General features: G+C 49.0%; 1 protein-coding gene across 1 annotated transcript in view; it reads left to right on the top strand.

The window, feature by feature from the left end:
* LOC135897909 (uncharacterized) overlaps positions 1-23,751 on the top strand; it is a 433,838-nt gene that overhangs the window by 99,156 nt on the left and 310,931 nt on the right. The window contains exons 4-6 of the mRNA XM_065426601.2: positions 434-502; positions 6,383-6,550; positions 13,265-13,369. Of these exons, the coding sequence (XP_065282673.2) occupies positions 434-502; positions 6,383-6,550; positions 13,265-13,369 (342 nt within the window). The remainder of the gene's footprint in view (positions 1-433; positions 503-6,382; positions 6,551-13,264; positions 13,370-23,751) is intronic.

Here is a 23,751-nt window from a genome sequence, read left to right as displayed (position 1 = left end):
TATTGTGAAATTGCTGCGCTAATTCGCTCTTTATATTTTATCTTGTAACATGTATTTGGTTGAAAAACCAGTGGGCTGATTCTTCTGCGCAATGGGCTTGCTGCTGTCATTTTCTGACTAATTGCGATTAGTCTGTGCATTGACAACCTGATTATAGTGCTTTCAGTAGAATGTACAAATTTCTAAGTCAGAGAGTAATCACGTAATTGTTACAAGTAATCATGATATAAGAAATACAGTGATGACCACTCCAGATGTAAATAAGGGGAGTTGATTCTTCTCTAAAATGCTAGGGTATGCTATTTATAGAACATCCCTCAAACAAAAGAAAAGTTCATATGAAAAGTAGCACAGTATGAAAACACCGTCCATTTTAAAGTTGTGGCACATGTTCTCTGAGTTTTAAAACAGGAAAATTTTCTTGGTTTTACAGGTAACGTTGGCCTGCGACCTCCATACTGGAAAACAACTTTCTACGACGACCCCCCAAACAGACAGTTTGGTGAGATACTCTGGTATTTTATTTGTGTCCAAGCTTTCTTATAAAAACCTCTGAGAACTGCGCTGTTGAGCATCGTGCAGGTTCTTTTTCTTTCGCAGTTAATTATATTCATGCTCATGGGTATCACAGGTATTCATTTGGTGGCCTATAGCCAAAATAACTCCCCAAAATAAGGTGTTGCAACATTCGTAGATGCTCCGTTCTGGAGGTTATGAAAGTAGCCGAGCGGACACATCGAACGAATGTTCCGCCAACAATCTGGTATTTTAAACACTTTCTCCACATTTCTTTCCGGGTCTCGTAGACCACGCACCATGCTCATACACCGCTTCAGCTAGGGCTCAGAAATTTCACCTAGTTCCTATGTGATTGAGCAGTATACCCAGACGCCCGTCAATTGTTATGGTGATGCCATGGTAAGGCGACCATGATTGCTATCACCAAACGCGAACGGCGCTAACGATAGGAAAGGCCACCGCCGGGCCATATCCAAGACTAGGACGTTTCTTTGCCGAGCAAAATGTCGCGCTACGATTCTCAGGTGCAGTGGCCGAAATTTCGTGGGTTAGAATGATGATGATGGGTTAAAGGGATTCACAATTAAACAAAGTAAGATGCGGCTTACGAACGTCTTTTAGTGCGCATACAAAGCTACGTGGCTGCTAATTTCTAGAGTGAGGTTCACTTTTGCTCCACACACTGAAGCCCTCGTGAGACAGGTCTATATAGCCCCATTCTAAAACTGGTAGAGCGCAACATAGAAAGGAAGAAACAAGCCGAGCCTGCCAGATAAAGGGATACAGCATGACTTCCAACTGGTGTATTGGCAAGTTGCACGAAATATATACCTACAAGAAACCATCAGGACAAGTCGTCACAACACTTCACAAAGCGTGACACCGATAGAAGGCTACACTATCATGAGTCAGAGTATACGCGCAATTCTGTCCTGCAAGGTCAAACTGAGCAAGAAATCTTACTTCCTTTGTAGATAGGCGCAAAGATGGCGCGCTAAGGCACGTGCTGCCAGCCCTTGCTGTGAGATGAGCTTCAGTAATCATCCGCGTAAGTTGTGGTCGTTGCTTTTTCAGCACTTCAAACAAAAAATTCGGCTTATATCCACAGTCGCTACAGTGAATTCCTAAGTGTCCCTCAATAGCTCGGTGCGCATTGTAATCATGTTCTTTTAGCTTTTCATTCGGTAGCGGCCAGTAAGGCCTATATATCTATTCCCACATGATAGTGGAATTGAACTAACAACCCCAACAACGCAAGACTCAAAACGCTTCTTGTCCATTGTCCAACAGACAATACCGCGCGGATGGAGCGCATTTACGACAGCGCAGAGCCTGTGTAGCGTTGCCGGCGTAGAAAACACTACTTCCACGTTATCGTTGCGGCCAATCTTTTTTTAATCTGTGAGAGACGTTACGCAAATATGGTATGACGACCAGCCTCTTTATTTCATTGTTATGCTTCCGTGTCATTGTCCTTTAGCTGAATAGCTTTTCCGCTATGGCCGACAGTAGTGTGGCCGGGTACCCGGCACACAAGTCGATCAAGTTGAGCTGCAAAACTGCGCTGCATTGATGACAGGACTTTCTGAGGGCATTAGTGAGACAAAGATTAGCGATGCTTCACTTAACCACCTTAGAATAGGCTGGGTAAAATGATAAGATATTTCTCGCTTCTTGGTTCGTACATCCAGCATACATGGTCACGTGAAAGAAGTAAATTGAGGTCCAAAATTTGTAAGCTGTTGTCAATGGGCATCTCATGGGTGAAAACAAGCGGATGAGTGCAACTGTTAAACGTTTTCACGATTTCGTCTGATGTGGGCGGGAAAGCAGCGTTGTCGTAATCTACAGCGCCAAAAAATCGTCTAAAAATCGGCAGCATTCTTTGACGACATTTCGTTTCTGTAGCATGCTCAATAGCCGCCGGTCATGATGAGCAAGATAGATGTCACTTAAGACAGAGGCCAGGCATGACCCAATGCATGCACCACAGTTTTGAATATAGGTCCGGTTATTAAAAGATACCAAAGTAGATTTTAGTTCAGTGAGGTTGCTGTTATGAACAACGGTGCGATTCTGGAGACCTGTTGCACCAAAGGAATCAGTGGCTTCCTTGATACACTGCAACAACTTGTCGTCTTGCTTGTCGTCTTGTCGTCTTGCAACTTGTCATCTTGTAAACCCTTGCTATTCTCTTTGAGAAAGGTTGTCAAAGCGCCCGAGTTTCTTATTAAAATAGGGTCCCCAACAGTAAGCAACTTAAGTTTCTCTTGAAAACACAGTGTCACAGATTTTTGGCACGTTCCTCTTTCTGTTACAATAACACGCAAGGGGTAGACAATTTTGTGTCTTTCAATACGCAACGTATAGCACAGATTTTTTGCACTGGATTTAAATTTGGGCAGCGAAATGGCAACCATGGGTCGCAAGACAGAATTGACGGCAGTGGTAGCTTTCGTGAGGAACAAAGAATCACGCAAAACCGCAAATCCATCTTCCTTGTCTGAAAGCAAACGAGCAAAGGGGTGTTGTTTAAATTAACCCACAACGTTCTTGATTGGAAGCTTTTTGCTTGGCGGCTTGAAGCGCGAAATAGCAGTTTCGGCAAATCTGCAGTTTTGCAGGTCAAGTTGATCGACTTTTGTGTTTCGGGTACCCAGCCACACTACTGTCGGTCATAGCTGAAAAGCTATAAAAGCAACTAAAGGACAATTACACGGAAGCCTAAAAAAGAAATAATTAACTAAAGAGGCCGGTAGTCATACCATATTTGCATAGCGTCTCTCACAGATTCATAAAGATTGGCCGCAAGGGCAATCTGGAAGTAGTGTTGTCTGTGTCGGTTACGCTATGCAGGCTCTGTACTGTCGTGAATGCGCTCCATCCACGCGCTACTGTCTGTTGGATTATGCACAAGAAGCGTTTTGGGTCTTGCGTTGTTGGGGTTGCTTATTTAATTCCCCTATCAGGCAGGAAGAGATATTTTAGTAGAACTTGTTGTTGGGCGAGTTGGTAGATATTAGATATATAAGATATATAGGCCAAACTAGTCACTGGCTTAATGAAAGGATAAAAGAACACGATTACAATGTGCCCCGAGCTATACAGGGACACGTAGGAATTCAAAGTCGCGACTGTGGATGTAAGCCGAATGTTTATCGGTGTGAAGTGCTAAAAAAAACACCGATCAGAACACAGAAGGGCGAATATTGAAGCTGATCTCACAGCTAGCGCTGGCAGCACGCGCGTTAGTGCGCCATCTTTGTGCCTATCTCCAGAGGAAGTGAGATTTATAGATCCGTTTAACATTGCGTGACAGAATTACGCGTTCTGTGACTCATGATGGTGGAGCCTTCTTTAGGTTTGACGCTTTTTGAATTGTTGTGACAAAATGCCCTGATGCTTTTTTGTAGCTATATATTTCGTGCAGCCTGCCAATAAACTAACTGTAAGTCAGCGCTCTGTTCCTTTATCTGGCCGGCTCGGCTTGTTTCTTCCTATGTTGCGCTGTATCAGTTTTAGAATGCACTATACAAACTTGCCCAATTCTCAACTCTAGTAATAGCCCCAGTTGTAGCAGACAGCGGTTTGTAGAAGAGGTACCGTCGAATTAAATGTCGGGATGGCATTGCGTTTTAAATGTAGGCTGTTTAAAGATTGCATGTGGAGATGACTCTTAATTTTAGTTACGGCCCCATTTAGATGTCACCGTTCACATAGTGAGTCGTACTCAAGGTAATGCATTTCTGTACACGACCAAGCGCAATTTTTGCAAAGGTAACTCCTGCGTAAATTGAAGGTGCCATTGATGAAGGGCACGAGCATTGCTTTAGACAGCGATTATTTCCTTTCGTGGTATACCCTATAAATGCGCTTCCTTAGTGAACGTGCGCATTCAGTTACCGTATCCTTGAAGGTGGATCGTGGCCCCTTCAACAGCTGGCATAATATGAGATGTCAGTTCCGTGGAAGTCACCTCGAAAGGCAGAATTGTCATCCACCCGTGTTTAGCACAACGCTACAAAGAAAAGTGCAGTGGTTTCTTTGAAAGTAGGGCTTCTTTCGTTTCGGAAAAAAAATGAATGACTAGGGCTTCTCTTTAACAGCTTGGGGTTTCTCAGAAACCTTCGAATTTGACGAAAAATTGTCTTTACCTTTGGGTCGAGCATGGGACCATCGCGTTTCCGGGGCTCTACGATCTGAGCTAACAAGGAGGCTAGCCCACAGTACAGCGAGGGTGAATTGATTGAGAATGCAAAGCGCATGAACTCCGAATATTTTCAATCAGTCTTGGGGAAGCCCTTATGGTGGAGGACAGTTTATGAACGGAAAAAATTAGCATTCATCCAACTGCTGCACAAACAACAAAAAATAAAGAAAAAAGAAACGCGACGTGCTTTTTTTTTAAGCTTCATGCAACGACCAAGTAAATGGCAATTTTGTCTTTCCTGAACCACTGCCTGATTTTGCACCCATTGAGGCGGATTCTCTTCCGGAACAACAGCCGTCCAATGTCTTGATTCCGTTAAATTTCCTTGATTGTAAACCCTGCGCCAGCTACCGTCGTACATATAATGCTTCGCCACGCTCATAACGCATATGTCGTTCGCGGCCTTGAAGTACTTGGCGTGCAGTCTTAGAGGAAATGCATTCGTGATAAATAAGGATCACTATTTGACAGCACGATGAAGCCCAAACCGTGCGATGTGTTAAAGTGCTTCCAATTGTATAATAATAAAACATCGGGAATAAGCAGTAACCATTCGATGTCTTGCATTGCCTAAGAATACTCAGGCCTAATTCTATAATAATATTCTTATATAACATCAATCATGTACGTCAAACTGTTCCTCGCCAAAGTGGGAAAAACTTACTGGAAATTCGACCATTAAATTACCTTCCTTACCAAAAGCAAAACGATCTCTTTATCACTGTGTCTAAAAATAATAAGAAACGAATGGATTGGTCCCGTAAAAATGCACATTGCAAGAATTTGTCGAATGATAACTGAACATGTCAGGAATTGCGAGTCTCACGTGTAATTGATATTTTCAAATAAACAACCATTCTCGCGAATATTTACGCAGATTTATTATGACTTGCCAAACGTAAGCATGATAACAGCAGGACAACTACCATCTCTATTCAACAATAGGGAAACAATATAAAGACTATGTGACTTCATGCACTGTGCTGGCATTGTGACTGCGTTTCCGCAGTCAGAATACTCTCGCATGCGAATTTATAGCAGAACTGTTTCTTTTTTGCTTTCTTTTGCCACATGAGTGCACTGATGTGCATAAGCGGCGAGCATAAGAGATTAAAAGTTGCATAACAGCAGCTCGACTGGTGCTACCTCCATCAAAAGGGTAGTATTTATAGTCCGCTCTATAGAACACGAAATACCTAATTGTTTATTGGCAGAAGTGCCACTTGTAAACAAAGAAGTCCGCTCTTACTTGCTTGTGGGGTGGCAAGTGCCAGTATGCCAGTGCCATGACTATCTCTAGTTCGTAAATTGACGTGCTCTGCTGGTGGCATGCACCGTCTCCTTTGGCCAGCAAAAGAGCTATCAGCGTCGGTAATAACTCCCCTTAGTAGTGTCGTAGTTATCCTTGTGGCATCAACTGAAACGAGCCTTTTTCTAAGAGGGACACACGATAGCGCTAGGCGAGGGAAGCCTCGCTCCGCACGGTGCGCAAGACACTCCACGGCGTCAGCGCATATGCTTCGACGGTGAATATCCAACCACCACGGACCACGGAAAAAGTCAAAACAGCCAAAGAAAGTCATTTCCTCTGACTCAGTGACTGTGATAATTTGCGTCGTGGAACATGTAGCGATCGTGTCATTTTCTTTACAGCGATACGCATGATGGGATGGATAAACTGGACGGCAACCCGCTGCAAGGACTTCTCCGGTTGGGCTTGCGGAGGACGTGGAATTGAAGCGTCAAGCCTTGCCATAGGTGAAACCTCAGAAACCGCAGCCGAAGACTACGCCATGGAATACGCAATAGAATTGATAGACCGTACGTATTTCGCACAGCTCGACAGAAAAAAAACTAAAGCTTGGCAATGTCGCTAACGCCGTGAAGGCGCAATTCTCGCTGCCAGCGCACGTAGCCCGCACTGATGCACTATCTCTCTGACTGCGATGGCAAATTGCGCATTCCCTTGTTAGAAAATGCAGATCAAACGCAACCCGTCGTGGTTGCTCAGTGGCTATGGTGTTGGGCTGCTGAGCACGAGGTCACGGGATTGAATCCCGGCCACGGCGGCCGCAATCCGGTTGGGGCGAAATGCGAGAACACTCATGTACTTATTTAGGTTCACGTCAAAGAACCCCAGGTGGTCGAAATTTCTGGAGTCCTCCGCTACGGCACGCCTCATAATCAGAAAGTGGTTTTGGTGCGTAAAACCCCATAATTAAAAAAATATTAGATCCAACGCGAACGTTTACTAAAATGTTATGCGCAGAATTCTCATACTTTGGACAAAAGCTGGAATCTCCTACAATACTTGTTTAAGTTTCGCACAGTTCAGATGTTGTCGCTTGCATCTCTCATATTGATGCAGTAAACTTTTTGGATTACTTCAATTGCTATTAGCATTTTTGGGGAACTTCACATAGTTTTCGGTTTGTTTACAAGTCCAATATACTTGTGCAGCGTAATGTAGTTACGGGTGCTTGAATGTTCGCATATTATAGAGCTTTATTTTCGCTTGTTAATAGGATACAGTGATACCTGACATGCTAGTCTATTGGCACATGCATGTCGTATACCGAGAATCATCATGAATTGTGCCGTCAGTAACCATGAAATCCACCCTAACCATGATTACGCAGCAACATGATAGCGCCCATGCAACCTAGACCGCCCACTTGGATCCGAGTTCGAACTTGCTACTGGCTCTCTACCCTGACAGGAAAAAAAATAAATGGTAGAATGCGTTTTTGCTTAGTCTTTTCCAATGTAAACACAAAGCATTAGGCATGTTTTGTCCTGATTACGAGAAACATACCTATCCCCGGATTAGGTAAAAATGTTTCGGGCCACCCCCGCTTCGCCTGTATGTCACGGAACGACAGGAAAACCGCGTGAACCCCGACTCTTGTGACGTGTACACACTGACTATGCATAATTCGACTAAACAATAGAAAAATCGTTTCCCATTTCACGCCTTTTTCACCTTGATCCCTGCTATCTTGGTCAAAAACTTTGTCTGCGCTCACTTCCCCTGCCTGTCACGTGTCGTCACAAAACCGCAAAAACTGACCACGTCAAACGGACCTGTACGTTATAAAATGCATTAAAGGGGCCCTAAACCACTTTTTACAGAAGTGTAGTAAGGCATATGAAGTGAAAATAGGCCATTTCACATGTAGTTTTCCGCAAAAAGTACTTCAATGCATTAAGCAGAAGCAGAGATATTGGCAATCAAACCCAGCCTCTACTGTGATCCCCGTTGCTTCTTCAATGCTTTGCACGGCGAAGGCTACGGCGCAGTGGGGCGTGCTCACAACGCTTTGCCTTCTAAATGTCACCGCGGCACCCAGTTTGTTTCATTTTGAATGTTAACGTAGACACCACGACTTCCTCCTTTGGTGCCTACGACGCGCTAAACAGATCAAGCATGGTTGTCCTCAGCAAGTGACAGTGCGCTTAGCCAGTGGACTCGTGGGGGCACTCCGCGGCAGCCGCAGTATCTATGGCGTTCAGCCCACCGCAGCTTGATGTCAGCGACCGGCCAGTACCATCCGTCAAAGGGAATGACGAAATAAAGCCTCTGGTGACGAAAACTTGGCTGAGATATTCACAGCAGCGTAGGCTACCCGTGGACTATGTTATTTCACCAAGCCCGCCAGTTGGTTCAGGGCCCTTTAATACACCGATCAATAATGAGCTTTTCTCGGCAGAGCCAAAGACTTCCCTGTTTCGGAAGGAATAGGAGATCGCTGCCCACCTATCGTTCCGGAACTGGTTACTCGGAACGGCTGGGGGGAATGAATTTAGTTGCGTGTTATAAACGTTTTCTTTTTTTTGCGTGGCAGTAAAACCTACTTGAGCCCTTTCGACACGTACACAACATTGCTCTGCCAACTTCGCTTAGGGTCCGTTGTAGCACCATCCTTCTGCTGCACGCCGCTGTTCTTTCCGACCAGCCAGCGCAACTTACGAAAGGCGAAGCGGGCCGCTAGCAGGCACCCGAAGCGACCTCCTTATCTGGTTATCTACTTCAAGTGCGCTAGCTCAACGCCTCCTACATAGCAGGCATGTTCACTAATTTATGATATCATCGTGCTTGGACCAAATATGCATTGCGGTCTATATTGCTGCAGATGACTCGGAAGCTTTCCCAGTAGATTCTATGGCAGTCGGGCAAGGTAGCATGACGTCATGAATGGAAGTGACAGGCTTTGTAATATGGTGAATTCTGGAGTGGCCCGTGCCACAATTTGCTTGAGGCATGCCGTAGGTGGGACTCCCGATTAATTTTGATCACCAGGCCATCTTTAACGTGCCCGCAATACACGGGATGCGGTGGTTTTCGCATTTCACCCCCGTGTAAATGCGGCCGCCATGACCGGAATGTGATCCCGGAACCTCGTGTTTGCCCGCTTTCTGGTAGAAACGCGGCCTCCTGCATGGACCGCGATTCGACGTAGGCGAGCGCCTTCTGGATGTGTTGCAAGGAACTAGGCGCGCCGTTTTATAGTCGTTGAGATTTGCGTGCGCCGGCCTGCTCAAATCTCGGAGGCCATGGCCGCTCCATGAGTGGTAGAAGCGCTTGCAAAGCAATTTGTGCTTTGAGTTTCCGTGTAAGAGAATTACGTTTTCTCGTATATTCACTTTACAATCCAACACTATCATGTCTAAGTTCTGTGTAAGTCGTATTTTACGGGTTTTCTGACGTATTTGACCTTGAGAAATTCAATTAATTCATTAAGTTCCTTGCGCTACATGGAGGGCGAGCGTGGTTGGGTACGCGTGGTTCGAAATGATATTTGGTGACGTCGGAGCTTCTCCGACACGGAGCCCTTAACGCTGTCGCGTTAATACTGTTTCGAGGGTACAAGGTAGCAGCAGTCACACAAATGGCCCTGGGAAATGCATAGCAGTGAACGATGTGGAAGCTACGCAAGAAGTTTGGCCATGAAAAGTTATCACTCCCCGCGTTCCGTCTACGCTTCGCTGGGCACCAACAGCGTTCGCTCGTGCGAGCACGCACGTGAGGCTCCTCGCGACGGTACGCAAATAAAAAAAAAAGAAAAGTACAAAAATAAAGCTGATCTCCAAAACAACGCATTAGTAGCCGTTATCGCTGTTTGTTCCTCAGACTTAAAATTGTTTATTAAATTTAGACCCCATATAAAAGACAGTTGCGCACAATTATGGTCAACAAAGTCGAACTATATCCAAGTGCGAACAAAGCCACTGCAAAAGGCCTCTCCAGCTTTACCAGCATTGCCTGCTATGTATCGAACGGAGTATAGACAGAGCCCTGCGTCCGGCCTAACGCGCGCCAGGCGTGGCCTTGTTAAGCTATTCTGACGAAGCTGCGGCGGCTGCATATGGCGCGGCCGCGTGTGTTCGTGGCCACCAGGACTGTGGGAACAAAATGCGCTGAGTACCGATATCTTAAAAAAATTAAATTATGGGGTTTTACGTGCCAAAACCACTTTCTGATTATGAGGCACGCCGTAGTGGAGGACTCTGGAAATTTCGACCACCTGGGGTTTTTAACGTGCACCTAAGTCTAAGCACACGGGTGTTTTCGCATTTCGCCCCCATCTAAATGTGGCCGCCGTGGCCGGGATTCGATCCCACGATCTCGTGCTCAGCAGCCCAACACCATAGCCACTGAGCAACCACGGCGGGTTGCCGATATCTTCGTGTGCGCTGTTTTCTTGTCAGGCGCTGAAGCGATAGGCAGTGCGAAGGTCGATTCGCTCGATGGTGGTGCCACGCCTCTCTCACTCCAGCGTTTTGACAGCGTGTGTGCGTGGTCATCGAGCGAGATGCGCTCATCTTCGCTTGTGCGAGCGTGACACGACGCCTGTAAATTTAATTGGTGAGCGAATGTACATACAAGTTTATACGGCCGACCAAACTACTAACCTTACTTCGTATAGCTGTCAACAAATTTTCTCTCACAATCGATGCTTCGCCTGTCGCGCGAAACTTTTGGGTGAACTGTGGCCAGCATGCTGCCGGCAAACGAAGCTAGCGTGTGATGCACTCACGTTTAGTGGCTCAGGCATGTGGGCGTGCGATAGGACGATTTCTCTTCCGGCTCCGGTCACGCCGGAGCTCGCCGAACACCGGCGCACACGCACACTCGGCCGTAACGCAGTTTTAAGCGCGTTCATTCTAACACGAACGTTTTATACCAGGCTCTACCGAAACTTTGTCACATGGGCTGTAGGGTTCGCTTACAGCACCCGTCCGCAGCCTTGTAAAATACGAAAGTCCTGAACTCGAACTAGCGCACTTTATTTACGCAACTTGAGGGCCAAGCAGCCGGCTGCACAGCTAGCTTTAGGTGTGCGTGTCCCGCCTTTTATGCATATACGTGCCTTGGTTCGCGTGTGCCAACACTGATGGCAAGTGCGCCAGGCGTCTAACGGTGGAGCCCAACAGTGTGTTCATCCCGCAATCATTATCATGCCAATTTCCGTGTTTCCCACTAGATGGTGCAAATTCCCCGTTTATGTCCCGTTTCTTACTCAAGTACCCACCAAAAGGATCTGACAATAAAGGGAGAGCACAATGCAGCAATACTGACACATACTGCACTTTGAGGCCCCAATAATTATGGGCTGATTCGTGTGATCTGGAAAGCGGTAATTATGCCAGCGCTATCGTTCGCGAACGCGATCCTGTACTTAGTACTCACTCAGGGTGCTGCTTCGTACATGACTGAACCAGTGTATGCCCAGGACGCCGGAAACCATGCGAGCGTTGAAGAGGAGCGTAGTACAGTCGAGTCCACATATAAAGGCCTCACTTACGACGAACGTTCGCTTAAAACAAACGCGAGCCGTACGACCGTCAAAATAAACATTATTTCAATGGCATAAAATCGCATGTCTAATGAAGGCCTTTGAGCTCTGCCGATCGGTTGCAGCGAACGGACGGCGTAAACCCGCCGCTGCGATGCGGAATAACGACGACCTGCGACCCGTTTGCGCCCGCGGTCTGTGTTTCCAAGCTTCCTCTCAGGCGAACTTAACCGTTTCGTGCCCCCGGTGACGCACTGCACACGAGTGTCGGCGTGTGGCTTCCAAGATCACCCCTGCCGCCCGTCCTCGCAACTCCGCTCCCCTCCCATCACCCCTTCCTGCAACTCCCTCGCTGACTCGGCGCGTGCGCGCTAAGGCGCCGGCTGAAGTTCACAAGTTTTGTTCTCTGGCCCTTACCGTGAAGTAGGCCTATCCACACTAGTCACCATGCTTCCTCACTTCTGCGCGCCGTTCTAGTCCGGCTCGAGTTGTACATGATGGCGGACGGGAACGCCGTGCGTACAGCGGCCACGAAATGAAAGGCGCTGAACATGGCAATGATGCGAGCAGTATTGAAGGAAATGTCTCGAGCTGCTAAAGACTGCGAGTTGGTGAAGAAGTACAACGGGCGTAAATCAACCATTTCGACAATTCTAAAGAGCATGATCGCCAGCTCGGCCTCCGACTCGACGAAGAGAAAGCGCCAGAGGAAGGCCTCCTATGCGGACGTAGAGGACGCACTACTTAAGCGGTTCCACGATGCACGGGCTCGCAACATTCCGACAAGTGGACCAATGATGCTGGGCAAAGGCAAACTTTGTGTTCCTTGCACTTGCAGCAGTGCTCAAATGAAAAATGCGATAGTGCATACCTTAATGCTGATGCAATTCTAATGCTTTTCACGCTTTCTTAGTAGGCTGAGCGCTGACCTGCCTATGCTATCACCGAGTTCAGCAGGTCATGAATGACTGCTAAGGAGAAATTGATCTGAACTGCACAAATCATCACACTCTACCAAGCCTGGACTCCGGAGCATGCCTAGAACCTCATCATCGCTCATAGGTGCACACAGTAATCAATTCGCACAAAATGAAAATGTACTCAGGAATAGTATCCCTACCTCTGAATCACGACACGATATCCAATTAGAGAGGGTAATGTTAGAAAATGAGACAAACGAATGCCAGCGTAGTGTCACAATTTCTTGAGTTAATGTATTTTTCACAAACTTTCATCTATGATCAGCGAATAACGAGAATGAATGGTTGGTGCGATGCTTAGGTCATTGTGAAAAAAGCAACGCATTAGAGTGCAATCGTCACATTAAAGAAGCCCAGAATGCGTCGATCGTCTGGCGCCATCTATACGTTCCTGTTTCAGTGTATTTTCCGTTTTATTCCTGTCAGTGAACTGATCTTTATATCACTAGTGCAAAAGTGACAAGTCGCAGCCAATGGCACTGATTACGTCAATGCATGGCAAGGAACCGTTTTATTTCTCCCGATATACGCAGGAAGGGGTGATCCACTTGCCTAAATATCACGAAAGCCGTTTAACTGCACCTACTCGAGCGATCTACAGTGCCAGCTGCACAACTTGCATTCAGATGAAGATACGCTGTGATGGAGACGAAAGGAAAACAAGCAAATGCTTACACATCATATATGCACATATTATGTCTGGCCAATCGGAATTTATTGAAAAGGGCACGTAAAAAAATTGCTTCTTCTTTTTTCAGGCAACATGAGACTGCACAAAGATGAACCTAACAGTGGTGGCTTCCAGGAAGAGGAGAAATACGACTTTAGAGGCATGACAAGTGTTCTCAAGCAGTGCCGACGAGGTATGTCCTGAAAGTTATCGTATTGTTTTACCATGAATTTTTTTCACTTTTCGTATGCATCAAATAAAGCAAGTCTAGCAGAAGCAGCGAAAGTGCATTAGCTGTGTGTGTCACAGAGATACGCTGATTGGGGGAGCGATGCACTTGCGCAACTTCTATATGTTAAAATTTCAGGCTCCTCTCATGCTGTAGCACAGCTGTAAAGAAAAGGGTCGTCATAGTGTCCATTCATGGATTGGATAATAGCGTGGGTGAAAGCGTGGCATATCTGTTTGATGGTCGCCTTGTGCTAGACTAAGCAGCAGTGCGACGTCTAAACTTGCCCACCCAATTCGTCTCAAAATCGCAGCTAGTATAGCAGCCTGATCATTGTATTCAGTAACTGACTCGTGACACCATAACTACTTCCGTGGTTACATAAGCTGCTTGTTCGTTCGTATTGTTCAATAAGAATGGACGTAGCAAGATGGATCAAGTTGGATGAAATCACCGTGCACACTCCAGCTGGTAGTGGTGTGTGGCGACATGCTTGTGCGCGCCATCATGTATTCAAACTCGACCTGGCCTGTAGTGTCTGCGAAATGAAATGATTTAAGGAGTTAATCTTGGGTGCGAAATAACAAACAATGACAAACTGAGGAAGACCCGTATTGCAGAACTAGAATACGAGCTCCGTTTTTGTGCAGTCGATGTGCGAAACATGTTCCTGTGAACTTGTTATTATGACCGCTCTTAGCCGGCTAACAATTGCTAAGCGTGAACGTTCAGCTGAGGATGCGCCTGCGTCTATCGGAAGTTTCTTATTTGTTATTGATGGTTCTATCCGTTTTCTGCTGCCACCGCACCTTGTGTAATCTAATTGTAGGCGCGACGCGAATTTCACGAGAATTTCTGGAACGCACGTGGGTACCAGCGATTACGTTTGAACTTTTGACGAGTCAAGTATAAAGCCGAGACGCTTGACCCGCTGATCTGATTTTCGACGATCTCCAACTGCGCTGACTACTATTGCTGTGCTTTGAATGTCGCTTGCTTTTAAGCGCTCTAGTTCTCCCAATAATAAGTTAGGTTTGTGATACGCAGTATTTCCTGCTTAATTCTCCACCGCCAGCACCACGTAACGCCTTGTGGAGGTGCTTGCGGCTTCATGCATGGGTCAGCCCCGAAGAGCAGTAATTCATGCCCTACCACGAAGACAATGCCGGCGTCGCCCCAGACGATCGAGCTAGCTGCAGAATAAAGCTGTCCACGAGGTTCTGACTTCTACTTGAGAGTACCAGGAAAACTAAGGCCATGTTGACAGGTCATGTTGGCCATGTTGGCCATGTTGGCCATGTTGGCCACGATGACAGATGCAGGGTACCCCGCTGACATCGTCCTGCAGCAGCCAAGACAGCCACCCATTATCCGCGGATACTCGTCAGACGACCCAGACACCTAACTTGAGACATCTGGAAGGATATCAACAATAAAGTCTGGAACGCTGAGGAGAAGTTGCGCCATGTGTACTTCTACTTGCAAGACGTAGGAGCACGTGGTTTGAAAACCGAGAATCCACCCTCACTACATGGGACCTGTTCCGTACGGACTTCCTTCAGGTCTTAACAAGTGTCGTGCGCAAAGCGGGAGCTCAAGCTTTGCTGGAAGCCAAGATGCAGCTACGGAATAAGACCGTCGCGATTTCCATCGAAGAAATGACTCCGCAATTCCTCAACGCCAACCCCAACATGTCCGTAGAAAAGAAAGTTCGGTTCCTTATGCGCGGTGTAAAGACAGAGCTCTTCTATGGGTTGATGCGCAACCAGCCGATGACCGTAACTAAATTCCTTACAGTGGCTTCATCGCTTGAGAAGATAGTGTAAATGCGCACCAGGCAATTCAACCACCGCTTCATGCCGAACTGCGCAGAAACCTGTCGAAGCTGCTCCAAATGCAGTGGAAGCTCGTTAATTCGAACTTCAATAATTCGAATTTATGGATAATTCGAACTGTACAATTTGGTCCGGCCAAGCTCCACAGAAGTCTATGTATAAAAAAGTCCGTTAATTCGAACGCGAGAAGGTTCCCTCACGGATAATTCGAACTACGCTCGCCTGGCACACGGCCAGAGAAGCGCGCCTACTGCCTACACACAAGGCTGTATTGCCTGCGAAACGGAGAGAACGGCGAGAGAAGGCAAAATCGGGAAAAAATATAACCGACGCGGGGTCAGCCAGAAGGCAGCGGCGGCTGCCGCCTCTCCGTTCTACGTAACCTCCGAGACTTCTGGCCCGTTGCGAATCTCGGAGGCTTTGCAAATCTTGCACAGCTGCTAATGTTGTGCGGAGATGGCACGGCAAGCTCCAAAACACAGCGAATCAAGTACGTCGCCGCTGCGCTTGCAATCAAGAACCAAAGATTCAGGGCCTTCGCCACCTTCACATGTTCAGCGTCTTTGTCTCGGCAGTATTCATCGGTTGTGCACCTCTATTTTCAGCTTAGGAGGTATCGGCCGTCGCGATTCATTGAGATGGTGTTCAGCCTCGGCTAACGTTCGTTTCAGTGGACATCGGTGGTGTGGCACAGTCGGACCCAGAGCTTCGACTTGAAGATGGCGTGTGCCCGCGGCACACGCCATCACTTTCTGACACGCCAAATTTCTGACATGCCCTACTGCTTCCAAATCGCAGTGTGTACTGTTGCCCTCCTTCTTTTTCGTTAGTTCGAACTTTCGTTAATTCGAACTGAAGCGGCTTCCCCTTGCGGTTCGAATTAACGAGCTTTTACTGTAATTTTCAGAAACCATCAGGCCCATCAGGTGGGAAGTGCTTTGCAAGATATTCCTATCGAGGCAGCCTGAAGTGACGTCATTTGCCGACATCGTCCATGGCGAAACTCAATTACTGAAAATACTGAGACGCCGCATTCTATGCCGAAAACAACGACCTATGCCACCGTCACCATCCACCAGGTTCCCCATCCACGCTCGCGTAAAAGTCTTATGATTCCACAACCTAGCTTGACACCTAACTTGTGCCAGATGCCGCCACCCCGTGCGCTCGTTGACCGGTGCGACGCCCAGAAGGAACCGGCAAAGTGACGAGCTCCCGGTGTGTACCGTACGCTGTATTATCAAGGTGGCGGAGCGGGCCATGTCTACCGTCGATGCCCAATACATCCAGATGGAACTAGAAGTATTCAGCGCAAATCCTCGCATGCGTGCGCGCCGCGGCGACGATCATATGCTGGCTCAGGCCGTGGCCTGTCGTCGTCGTCATCATCATCATCATATTTTATGTCCACTGCAGGACCCGAACTGCGACTCCGATTATCCCTGTGCAGCGCCAACCGATTCGAGCTAGCGCCTGCGAATTTTTCAATTTCATCACCCCACCTAGTATTCTGCCGCCCTCGACGGCACTGCCTATATCAAAAAAAAATGCATTAACCCCTATCCGGAAAGCTAAAAGCAGCAACCGATGCCGGTGCGTCGAAATGCTGAAGATCCGCCGCCGACGCTTTAGGACCCAAATCAACAACGAAGCAACGAGATGCCGCCATCCACATGAAGCATCGAAGCAAAACTGCACCGCCTACAGAAGACCTCACTACGGGACGTAAGAGCAACGGGATAATCTGATACAGCGGTGTGAAACGCCGTGATCAACTGCAATGTAAGACGAAGTACCACCAACCTCTACGTTCTTGTCGACAGCCACATAAATACAGCTCTTGTAGACACATCGGTGGAATATTCCGTCATTAGTGGATCATACGCTGCCAAGTTGAAGAAAGTCAATATAACGTGGGATGGCTCCCATGTGAAGAGAGCTGAATAACACCTTTTAACGCCGACTGCAACCTGCGCGGCTAGAATTACCGTCCATGACCGTACCTACCCAGCCACCTTCGTTATTCTCGAACAGTGATCTGGAGATGTAATTCTTGCCATGGACTTTTCCACAGTCTATGTGGATAATGCTTTTGGAAGGCTAGACGACTCGCCGGAATGCTCTCCGAGTCACCATGTCTTGAGTGTGCTCGATGGTTAGCATCCCGCTTCGCATGCGTAACATCCATTCCGTCGGCGCCGCAACACTCGCAGAAGCCGTTGTCGAGGGCTATCAACATTTAGTGCTAAAACGTGGAATTGGCGTCGGAATCACTCGACTGCAAGGAGGAAAAGTTAAAGTGATGCTGAGAAAAAAGCCACGAGAAGGAAAGCGGGAAGGAGGGTGCAGCGGAACCATGAGTTGGACAGCGGAGCTGGGTTTGGAGAAAGCGTAACAAGGAAAGCCTAGTGCGACGACAATGGCTACGGGATTGGCACCAGAGTAGCGCGACTTGTCTGCGAGGTCTGTCGACAGAGGCTGCTGCGCTTGCGGCGTGGGTGACGTGTGCACGCTCTGGCTCTCGCGATCCCCAGATTAACGAGGCAATCGCTTCGCGTCTAACTGTGTTTGCGACGTGCAACACGAGGCAGATTGTCCGCGTCAGCCAATATATCACGTAGTGAAAGTACAGAGCTGTGCTAAAATGGGACATTTCTCACAATCGTCGGCAAACGAGAAGAAAGGGGGTTAATCGAGGGTCCCGATTTTATTAGTCATATCATAAGCCAACAAACATTGGCACCAAGGACAACATAGGGGAAATTACTTGTGTTTAATAAGTGAAATAAAGAAACGAAGAATTAATGGAAATTATACTGGATGAAAAAAAAAACTTGCCGCAGGTGGGAACCGAACCCACAGCCTTCGCATTTCGCGTGCGATGCTCTACCAATTGAGCTACCGCGGCGCTGTTTTCCCATCCGCTTTCTTGGGTGTTTATGTGTCCTAGTAGAACCCTGGGAGTGTTAGCCAGCGCCACGACACACAGACGTTAGCCTGTGTTAGCCGCATCTAGGCGCGTCCTGCGCTGAGCGATAATGTTGAACATTTGTGAGCCAGCGAAAAGCTGTCACCGGCGAAGGGAGAAAAGGCACACCAATCAACCCCCCCTCTATCCCCCCCTTTTATAAAGCGCCGCCCCGACGACGCAAACGTGAAAGCGCAACGAAAAACACCCGTAGCAAAAAGACAACAAATTAACGAAGTTCGCCAGCAGACGTAACAGGGCTTAAGACTCGCCACGTGGACCACGTCGTAGAGTTCGTGGTGCCGCTGGGATAGCGACATGCCGTCTGGCACGACGTCATAGTACAGTGTGCCAATACGTCGGATGGTTTCGTAGGCTCCGAAATAGCTTCGCAATAGTTTCTCGCTGAGTTCTTGTCGGCGTAACGGGGTCCAAACCCAAACGCCGTCGCTGGATTGGTGTTTCACGTTGCGTCGTTGAGATTATAGGGCTGGCTGTCGGTCAGCGTGTGATTTTTGATGTGCTGGACAGCGAGCTGTCGGACATCTTCAGCGCGTTGGAGATAGGCGGTGACGTCGACATTTTCTTCGTGCGTCGAGAGTAGCCATCGGATTCCTTCGCTAAACCAGCTTGAACGGCTTCATCGGTGTTTCTTTTTGCACTGCAAAAAGCCCGGCCGGCATCCCATGTCTTGTGTTTTACGTAAACAGGCATCGCTAACATGGCCACGAGCGTCTTGTTCAGTCTTTACGCTATAGGCCATTCTTCTGGGGGTGGTAGGCAGTGGTCCTCTGGTGGCTGGTCTGACAATACTGCAGAATAGCATGAGTGTACTCAGCTGTAAAAGCTGTTCCTCTGTCAGTTATTAGGACTTCAGGTGCACCATGTCGCAACAGGATGTCAAAGGTAGCTGCACTACCTTTGGGCAGGGCTTTTATTTAGACGTCGTGGATAAAGTAGTCAGTGGCCAAGAGTATCCCATTGTTTCGAGTTGTTGACGTCGGAATGAGCCCCAACAAATTCATCCCGACGTGCTGAAACGGTCGGCAAGGAGGATCGATCGATCGACTGCAGTAGACCCGCTGGTGTTGTAGGTGCTGTCTTGCGTCGCTGGCAGTCACGCCACGTTTTGACGTAGTAGGCGGTGTCAGTGGTCCGGCGCCGCCAATAGTACTTCACTTATATTACGACTGCATTAAGGAGCTCGTGCCGCAGGAAAGCCGGTGTCGGCGGCGTTGGCCGTGAGCGACAAATCCCGGAAGGCAATTCATAAATAAAAACAGCTTGCAAGATGGGCTGGGTGTGAATCGAACCAGGGTCTCCGGAATGTTAGACGGAGACTCTACCACTCAGCCATGAGTTTGATGGTTCAAAGCGCGACAAAAGCGCCTCTAGTCAATGCGGTGTAGCCTTACAAACGTGCCGCAGAAAGCTATACTGCGCTTTATGTCGGTAGTTAAGAGCATGTAAATTACAGAAGTCGCAGTTAAACGAGTAGCGAAGTGCGTTTCCGGTGCATTTCTTTTGCGCTTGGCGCACACGCAGAGCTATCTTGCGGCAAACACAGGAGACCCCCTCCTCGCAATGTATGGCGCTGCCCCGAGAGGTGGCGCGCTACTCGCCCACTTTTCCCCTTCGTCTCGGGACCGGTGCAAGTATGCCCCAATACTCTTGCATTTAATAAGTTTTCTCGCACTGTCCCCTTCCAACTTCCAGCGTGCGTCAGTCGAACCCTCGTGTTTAGGCGACGCGGCTCCTCCTTGCACTCACAGCGCTATTCCTAGGTGCAGCGTCCGATGCGGGACGCCTCTGACGTGATCGCTGCGCCGTAGCGCGTCTGGTGGCAAAGCGTCCCCTGCGATGTGTGCCGTGCTGCTGGCGAGGAGAGAGAGAGAGAGAGAGCAAACGTTTATTGTAATAGAGGTTGTTTGCCTATGGTGGGTGGAGCCCCTCCTCCAGGGCCCCACTGATTACAGCGGCTCGCCGGACCTGGTCAAGAGTCGCCAGTTGGCTTCCCAATTCCACTTCTACGAGTCGTGCCTCCCGTGACCATTTATGTAGAGTGTTGTCTAGCAGCGGCGAGGTGGCAGCCACTGGAATGTTATGTGTTCCAATGTCGGTGTTCCTTCGCACCACGGGCATTTGTTGCTGTATTTGTCTGGGTACATATTGTGTAGCCTGTGTAAATGTGCGAAAGTGTTTGTTTGCAGGCGGCGCCAGTCCCGTGCTTGCCTCTTGTCTAGGTATGGGTGAGGAAGGGCTTTGGTTCACCTACTTAGCCGTTTTAATTCAAGGATTTCTCTTGGCGCGGGTGTCGAGGTGTTTTCTCGGGTGGTGTGGCCCGCCGCTCGGCCTGTCATGCCTCGAGTCAAGTGGTCCGCCCGTTCGTTACCCGCTATCCCTGTGTGCGCCGGGCACCAGGTCACGCAATGATCCATGGTGAGTTCCGTTCCTAGGATGCGGAAGACGCAGCCCGGTAAAGCCCCTCCCCCCAAGGAAAAGGCGGCAGGCGTCCTGCGAGTCTGTCAGCACGTAGGCCGATTAGCCCTTAGCTTCCGCGGCGGGTGTGGCCAGGGCTATGGCCACAGCTTCGGCCGTTGCAGCCGATTTCGTGTGTATAGATGCTGCTACGGTTGTTCCTCCTTGGCTAGTCACGGCTGCTGCAAATGTATTGAGGGTGCCTGATTTCTTGTGATACGAACTCGCGTCTGTAAAGTAAGTATCCGGATCGCTTCACCGCCTTAAGTAAGGTGGCTGCCCGCGCGCGTCTCCGTGCCGCATTATGGAATGGGTGCATGTGACGGTGGGTTGGTGCCACGTGATCCGCTCTCGGATTTTAGATGGCAGTAGTATTGTTTCGTCGCCGCAATATTGTGGTGTCAGTGGATAGTGAAGTCTTTGTAAAACCGAGCGTCCCTAAGATGCCATGTTTAGCCGTTCACGCTGCGCCATTAGTGTGGCTGCTGCATATTCCTCAAAAGTGTTCATCACTCCCAACTATTACAGTCGGGTCGTGCCTGTGCTTTCAGGCAGGCCGAGTGCTGCTTTACAGGTGATTCTTATGAGCTTATCCGCATGTTCGATGTCTTTACGCCGCGTGGTTTGGAAAGGCAGAGTGTACGTTAGACGACTAATGACGAAGGCGTTTACTAGTTGCATGGTGTCAGCTTCGGTCATGCCTTCTCGGCTGCGTGCAACTCTGCTAATAAGCCCAGTTACGCTCCGAACAGTGTGTCTGAGATTGGAGAGCGCTATGCTAACGCGGCCCGTTTCTTGAATGCACATTCCCAGTACGCGCAGGTGGGATGCCCTCTTGATGGGCTCTCCCTCCAAGGTGAGCTGCAGATCCGGAGCTCTGGTCACTGGGGTATGTCTAGGTCTAATATGAATATTGTTACGTAAGAAGACAGAAATGAAAAGCTATATACAAGTATATTTACAACGTAATACGCCGCACTTGGCCAAGAGGCAACAGCCCGCGCTAGCCTCCAATCGTTGTCGTCGTATTCTTCCTGCTCAGCTCTTCGTCAGTGGGAACATACCCCGTAGCACTACCCCCGGCGGCAAAAGCGCCGTCCCGGAGCGACTAAAGGCTGGACTCTGAAGCAGTGTAGTAGCTCTTGAGCCTACTGACGTGCACGACATCACAAGACGCCAGAGGAGATGACGAGGTTGAGCTCACAGGAGCAATTTCATAAGTCACAGGCGTCACCTGGCGCAGCACGCGGTAGGGTCCTGTGTATCGCGAAAGGAGCTTTTGTGAAAGTCCGACGTGACGAGAGGGCGACCACAAGAGCACGAGCGCACCAGGCGAAAACTGTACGTCACGGTGGCGTGCGTTGTACTGACGCTGCTGAGTGGTTTGCGAGTCCGTCAGTCGAGCACGGGCAAGCTGGCGTGCATGGTCGGCGAGAGCGATGGCGTCGCGCGCATACTCGCTTGTTGAGATCGAAGTAGGAGGAAGTGCCGTGTCAAGGGGCAAGGTCGGTTCGCGACCGTAGAGCAGATAAAAGGGAGAAAATCCGGCGGTGTCGTGCCGGGAAGAATTATAAGCGGATGTGACGTAAGGAAGGGCATGTCCCAGTCGCGGTGGTCCTTGGAAACGTACTTTGACAGCATATCGGTAAGAGTACGGTTTAACCGCTCTGTCAGGCCATTGGTTTGAGGATGGTATGAGGTAGTCAGCTTGTGTTGAGTGGAGCAGGAACGTACAATGTCGGCGATAACTTTCGAGAGGAAGTTACGACCACGGTCAGTGAGCAGCTGTCGCGGGGCGCCATGAAGTAAGATAATGTCCCGCAAGAGAAAGTCCGCGACGTCAGTGGCGCAACTGGTAGGGAGAGCCCGCGTGATAGCGTATCGGGTGGCGTAGTCAGTTGCGACGGCTACCCATTTGTTCCCAGAGGATGACGTGGGAAAGGGACCGAGGAGGTCTAATCCAACACGAAAGAACGGTTCCACAGGGACAGTGATCGGCTGGAGATGACCGGCAGGTAGCACCTGAGGTGTTTTCCGACGCTGGCAGGTATCACAGGCAGCAACATAGTGTCGGACAGAGCGAGCGAGACCAGGCCAATAGAAGCGGCGGCGGACGCGGTCGTACGTGCGGGTTACGCCAAGATGTCCTGCAGTAGGTGCGTCATGCATGCATCTCAAAGAGCACAGTCTGTCGTAGATGTTTTGGCACGACAAGAAGAAGATCAGATCCGTCAGGGAGGAAGTTCCTTCGGTACAGAATGCCGCCCTGGAGGACATATCGGCGAACGGATGCGTCGGTAGGTGTAGAGCGCAGACGCTCGATGAGTACTCGCAGCGATAGGTCTCGGTACTGCTCATCGGCGATGTTAACGAAGGCAGACACAGAGAAAATGCCGTCGGCAGTACTACTGTCGGCGTCGTCAGGCTCGTCTACCGGGTAGCGAGACAGGCAGTCAGCGTCCTTGTGTAGTCGGCCAGATTTGTAGGTGACAGAGAACGAATATTCTTGGAGGCGTAGGGCCCAGCGACCAAGTCTTCCTGAAGGGTCTTTCAGTGAGCATAACCAACAAAGCGCGTGATGGTCTGTGATAACGGAAAAGGGTCGGCCATATAAGTATGGGCGGAACTTCGCAACCGCCCAAACTAGGGCCAGACACTCACGCTCAGTGATGGAATAGTTGCGCTCCGCGGGTGAGAGGAGCCTACTGGCGTAAGCGATAACACGGTCGTTGCCGCGCTGGCGTTGTGCCAGTACTGCGCCAATTCCGTGACCGCTGGCATCAGTACGAACTTCGGTAGGTGCAGACGGATCGAAATGGGCCAGAACGGGAGGCGTTGTGAGAACGTCGATTAGATGCGAGAATGCAGAGCCCTCGTTAACGCCCCACTGGAAAGGGGCGTCTTTTTTCAAAAGCTCGGTTAGTGGTCGTGCTATGGCCGCGAAATTTTTCACGAAACGGCGGAAGTAGGAACAAAGGCCGACGAAGCTGCGCACATCCTTGACACACTTCGGAACAGGAAAGTGCGTAACAGCATGGATCTTGCCTGGGTCCGGTTGCACTCCG

Source organism: Dermacentor albipictus, chromosome 2 (assembly GCF_038994185.2).
Source record: "Dermacentor albipictus isolate Rhodes 1998 colony chromosome 2, USDA_Dalb.pri_finalv2, whole genome shotgun sequence".
Classification (NCBI taxonomy): domain Eukaryota; kingdom Metazoa; phylum Arthropoda; class Arachnida; order Ixodida; family Ixodidae; genus Dermacentor; species Dermacentor albipictus.
The sequence above is the reverse complement of the archived record's forward strand: the minus strand, read 5'-3'. Positions and strand labels throughout refer to the sequence as shown.